Genomic DNA, 5,755 nt, shown 5'->3' on the forward strand with positions numbered 1-5,755 from the left:
CAGGAGCCTCAGCCAGCACTACTGTTGGGAGCTTGCACAATGCCTGATTCACGGTCTCATATTCGCATACAACATAGCATCTGAGCAGCGTACCCACCTCACAGTGAAGGGGGTGCCAGGGTAGGTCACAGGATCCAACAGTCTTATCCTATCCCATTCCAACCAGAAGCAGCTGGCCTCATTAAGGGTAGGAATGGCTTACTGAAGGTACAGCTGAAATGCCAGCTTGGACATGATTCTCTGCAAGGATAGGGCAATCAATAAAGATGCAGTATATGCATTCAATCAGAGATGTCTATATGGCACTGTGTCCCCAAGTAGGAAGAATACATGGGTTTGGGAACTAAAGGGTGGAAGTAGAAGTGGCTTCACATATTATCACTCCTACTGACCCACTGGGGGCATTGTTCTGCCCATTCCTGTAACTCTGGGCTCTGTAGAGCTGAAGGTCCTGGTGGCCACAGCAAGGGTCCCATTGAACTACAAGCTATGGCTGCCATCAGGGCACTTTGGACTCTCTATGTTCAGGGACCAGTAGGCAAGAAGAGAAGCCTCTAACTTGGTAGGGAAATTGACCCTGCTGAGCAGGAGAGTGTCAGGTGTCTTCTCAAAACTGTGCAATGGCACTGACTTTCACTTCCAGCAAAAGCTTACCAGATCCTACATAATCTGGCCCTCTGTTACCTTTCTGATCTCCCTTCCTTTTGCTCTCCCCCTTGCTCACTCCACTGTAGCCACACTGGCGTCCTTGCTGTTCAGTAAACACACAAGGCACTTTTAGGATGAGGGTTTTTCATCCAGCTTCATTAGATAGAAGGAAAGACCACAAATGCAGAAGGACCTCAAATAGGAGACTGAGGGTGGGAGAAGTTCTAGCTAACTGTCCTAATTTGTACAGAGCTGATTGCTGAGTTGTAATCTTAACTCTTATCTCAGCACAGGCCTCCTTACCTAGGAATTTCTTTTTTTTTTTTTTCCCGTGTCCGGCAACGGGATTGCAACCCTCGGTGTTGCTCCCGCACCTCGCCCAGCCAGTGAGCGGGAACCGGTCTGTACTTGGGATCCGAACCCTCGGGTGGGAGCGCCGCCGCGCTTCCCAAGCGGCGCACTATCCAGTGTGCCACCGGGCCGGCCCTTACCTAGGAATTTCTCATCAATACTTTCCACTTACTCATTGATTAGTGACCAAAAATAAATTATATAATGGATCAAGAAAGAAGACTGCTCTTTCTGGAGAGCAAAGTTCCATCTCTGATAATAATTACTAAAAATAGAAAACTTTTTTTTTGAGATATGTTAAATGTCAGGTTCTAAGCTATGCCTTTTACATACTCCATCTGATTTAATCCTCATAAAATCTCTGAGAAGCAGGTATTATTATCCCTATTTCACACATGAAGAAATAGAGGCTCAGAAAGGTGAAGCAATTTGCATAGGTCATAGTTCTTATAAGTGGCCAGCTTTAAACACAGCTCTTTCTGAGTCTAAGATCTGTATTATTTTCTCAACAGTTTGCTTCTCTTTAAGAGAAAGGTAATAATTCCTGGCAATCATTCATTCATTTAGCCATGAATTTAGTAAATGTTCACAGTGGGTGCTTATTACGTGCCAGGTCTTTGCCTGATTTTGCCAATACAATGGTGAACAAATAGGCAAGATCCTTACCTTCATGGACTTGACAGCCTGATGGTGTAGCAGGACCACAAATCAAAGGAGTTCAGGTCCCTGAAGGGCAGCTGATACAGCATGTGCCAAGACTGACCTTTTGAAAGAGACAAAGATGATCTTTGACCTACACCCTCGCATATATATGAGGGTACTTCAAAAAGTTCATGGAAAAACAGAATTAAGAAATAATACAACTCTTTCCATGAACTTTTTGAAGACCCCTCGCCCCCATATTGTGCACAGTACATATATGAGGCCAGAAGCATTAATCTTTTAGTTTCATCAATTGTGAAATGAGTACAGTGGTTGTGATCTCAAATGAGAAAATGTATAAAAGCTCTTGGCAAACTGTAAAATAGTCACCAGGAAGGAAAGGACTTTTCTTTATATTAAAAAATTTCAACATGTACTAAAATAGAGAGAATAGTACTATAAACACCCAGATACCATCAACCAGCTATGGTTATCACCTCTTGGCCAGTCATATCGCATCTTTAGCCACCTCTTCTTTACCCATTTTTTGTGAGGCAAATCCTTGACAGCATATCTTTTTATCCATATATATTTTTCAATATACATACCTCGAAGAAAGGGATTCTTTTAAAGAAAAACATAGCCACAAATACCATTATCATTCTTAAACACCTAAAAACAAAATGTATAGTAATTCTTTAACTTTATTAAAAATCATAATTTGATTTAGTAGTCAAATTTCCCTGATTATCTCAAGAATTTTGAAATCAATAGGTTTGAATCAGTATTTAGATGTTCATATATTGCAGTCGGTTGCTATGTCATTTTTAATGCGTAAGTTCCTCCTTCATCTCCTTTTTGTTTTTGTTTTGCATTTTGTTTGCTGATGAAACCATAGAAAACTGGTTCTTAACCTTTAGTGTGCATTAGAATAATCTGGAGGCTTGTTAAAACATAGATTGTTGTGTCCTGTCCCCAGAAATTCTGATTCAGTATTGCATTTCCAACAAGTTCCTAGGTAATGCTGATGCTGGTAGTCTGAGACAACACTTTGAGAATCACTGTTGCACACACCCCACGGTCTGGATTTTCCTGATTGTATCCCTTGGTGAAGTGTCCTTCAACATGTTCATCTTCCTCTCTATTTTCTGTCAAGGGAAACATCTAATTGTGTAGAGTACAGGATAATGGTTAAAATTCAGGGTTTGAAGTTAGATTCCCTGGGTTTAAATCTCGCTTTTGACACTTACCATGTGACCTTGGACACTTAATTGCTCTGTGAACTCAATATTACAAATGATACTATTATTAACAATGATAATATATTAATAATGATAATATTATTAGTGATAATATTAATTGTTCACTTAATTTCTCTGTGAACTCAATATTACAGGGTCATTGTGAAAATTAAATGAGATTTTTTAAAAGTGAAGTGCTTACTGAAAGCATTTGGGCACGTAGCAAATGCTCAATAAATCTGGTTATTTTTCAACCAAGAAATCATAAAGGGACACGTGGTCTGTAGAAGGTCTTGAGTTTTGGATGGTGGTGGTGTATTTTGCTGCGTTTTGATATCAGCAGAGCCAGGAAAGAGCGCTCCAAAGAAGTACCTGAAAAAGGGTGGAGAGCAGCTCTCCCGGCCACTTTCTAAGTCAGCCCAAGGTTCGGCCCCTTTAAGGAGACGGGCGCACGTGACCCGTCGGGTCACATGGCTCGCGGTACAACATGGCTGCGCCCGCGGTAGGCCCGGCTCGTGGGTACCGTTCCGGGCTCCGTCGCGTCCTCTTGCTGCCGCTGCTCTTGCTACTCTGCGGGGCGGCGGGGAGCAAGGAGGCCGGGACCGGTGCAGGCACGGCGTCCCTCACGGGCTCGTGCGGCTGCGGCACGCCCCAGCGGCCCGGGGCCCATGGCAGTTCGGCGGCCGCACACCGATACTCGCGGGAGGCGAACGCCCCGAGCCCGCTTCCAGGAGAGCGGCCGCTCGTGCCCACTAAGGTTCTGCCTCTATTCTCCGGAGGCGGGTGGGGGCTGCCGGGTTGTGGACGGGGTTGGGAAGGACAGGGCAAGGGTTGGGCAGGAAGGCAAGTGAAGGTCATAACCACACCCCAAGTCGCGCACCTGCTGATCCCGTTTGACGAGGACTCCTTCCCCCCTCCTCTCCCGGAGGACGAGCTGCATCTTAGGTCCTCGCATAATTGAGCTTAAGAAATTGGTTTGAGTACTGTCGTTCTTTCCTTATCTCTTACCTCCTACTTCCTTCTCCCACCTCTCTATCCTCTTGATGAGGATCTCAGAATTTTAAGTCAGACAGATTTAGGTTTAAATTTTGGGTTTTTCTCATTAACTGTGATGGAATCAGGATACCGGGTTTCAGTGTCTCCAACATTGTCGTATACTCTTCCAGTAGACACTGCTTCTTGAGGACAAGAACTTGTCTTATTTATGCTGCTGTCCTTAGCATTCTAGCACATATGAAGGATTAAGTCATCTGTAGTTACTTTAGTACTTTTATTCGTCTGTATCTTGCACAATGCCTGGTTGTACTAGGTGCTGTGATATATAAATAATAGCAGTTAACAACAACTGTTACTTCGTTCGTTCTGTCTGCCAGGTGCTTTGCATATTTGTGGAAACAACTTAGAAGCCAGGGCTTCTGACTCCTAAACTAGTTTTCCTTCTTGTGTACCTAGTACACTTTTCTTTTTCCATCCCACTTTTCTTTCCTCTAAGTTAATTCTGACCGATGTTCAGGATTTAGGTGAGAGCTTATGTCCGCCTCAGGTCTTACCTAACTTTCTCCCCTCCTTCCCCTTCAGTAGTTCCATATGTTGCCACGGGAGTATGTAGTTACTCTGGCATAACAATTATTAAAGAGGCTTGTCTGCCAGTATCTCTCCCATACTAGGCCGTGAGGATGGCAGGAGTCAGGACCATGATTTAGTCTCTCTGGTATAGACTGTAGGAAGTTCATAGCTGGCTTTCTGATTATTTCTCAATCCTGTATAATTTTTTTTTGCCTTTTAAAGTTTTCCTATTATTCCTCAGAGGATGCCCTGCGTTATGAATGTTTATCATTTGTGTGGTGAGGAATCCTGATTACTATTGTAGTGTGTATTGGCCATACTTGATTTTAATTCCTGTGTAACTTGCATGATAATTCATAATCAAACTCCACCTTTGTCTAAGGAGAAAGACCTGTATCTGTTTATCTAACTAAGAGGGCGGCTATCTTATTTGCATATACACGTTGACCTGTCTCAAGATTTTGCCTAGAACCTTCTATCCAGTACTGAACATTCCTCATTTTTACATGCTCCATCTTCCTGTGGGTTCCAGAATGGGANTGATAATTCATAATCAAACTCCACCTTTGTCTAAGGAGAAAGACCTGTATCTGTTTATCTACTTCGAAACTAAGAGGGCGGCTATCTTATTTGCATATACACGTTGACCTGTCTCAAGATTTTGCCTAGAACCTTCTGTCCAGTACTGAACATTCCTCATTTTTACATGCTCCATCTTCCTGTGGGTTCCAGAATGGGATGTGGGTGCAGCATCTTTTGAACTTCATTTAAAAGATACACATTGTTCATACCTATAGAATGGTTTTGTGCCCTGACTGGATACTGTATGGGTCATCTTTGGCCACTTCTTGTATTCACTTTCTATACAGTTTGGGGACATCCCCAGCTATTAATAAATTTGTAGTTGATGAGAACACTGCCCACAAACCTTCATGGACTCTTAATGATTGAACCTGAAGTAGCTTGTTATCAAGAAATGACTTCACAGGAGGCACTTCTTCACTTCTCTGTATTCCTTGGTTTCATATGTTTTTAGTTTATGTGCAGATGACCTTGGTCTAATTCTGACCCTTAGCCATTATTCTAAATTCAGGATGTCTAATATTGCAGGAGAAGTAAATGGTCACAGTGGTAGTTCTACTTTTTTTTTTTCTCTTTGTTTTCTGTTTATTTGGTTTAATTCAACAGTGTTTATTTGGCACACATGTGAGACTCTATTGTATGTGCTGGGCATATAGAAAAGAAAAAAACCTAGGCTCTACCCTCACGGCATTTACACTCCTATAGGTTATTTCTCTCTCTCTCTC

General features: G+C 42.7%; 1 protein-coding gene across 3 annotated transcripts in view; it reads left to right on the forward strand.

Annotated features, from left to right (window-relative positions):
* Positions 1–3,332: 3,332 nt before the first annotated feature.
* SUMF1 (sulfatase modifying factor 1) overlaps positions 3,333–5,755 on the forward strand; it is a 93,561-nt gene continuing 91,138 nt past the window's right edge. For 2 of the 3 annotated variants that reach the window (XM_008573676.1, XM_008573677.1), the window contains exon 1: positions 3,370–3,639. In XM_008573676.1, the coding sequence (XP_008571898.1) occupies positions 3,370–3,639 (270 nt within the window). Of the gene's footprint in view, positions 3,640–5,755 lie in introns of all 3 variants that reach the window. The other variant, XM_008573675.1, reaches the window with a different exon arrangement.

This window comes from Galeopterus variegatus, unplaced genomic scaffold (assembly GCF_000696425.1).
Source record: "Galeopterus variegatus unplaced genomic scaffold, G_variegatus-3.0.2 Scaffold953, whole genome shotgun sequence".
Taxonomy (NCBI): Eukaryota; Metazoa; Chordata; class Mammalia; order Dermoptera; family Cynocephalidae; genus Galeopterus; species Galeopterus variegatus.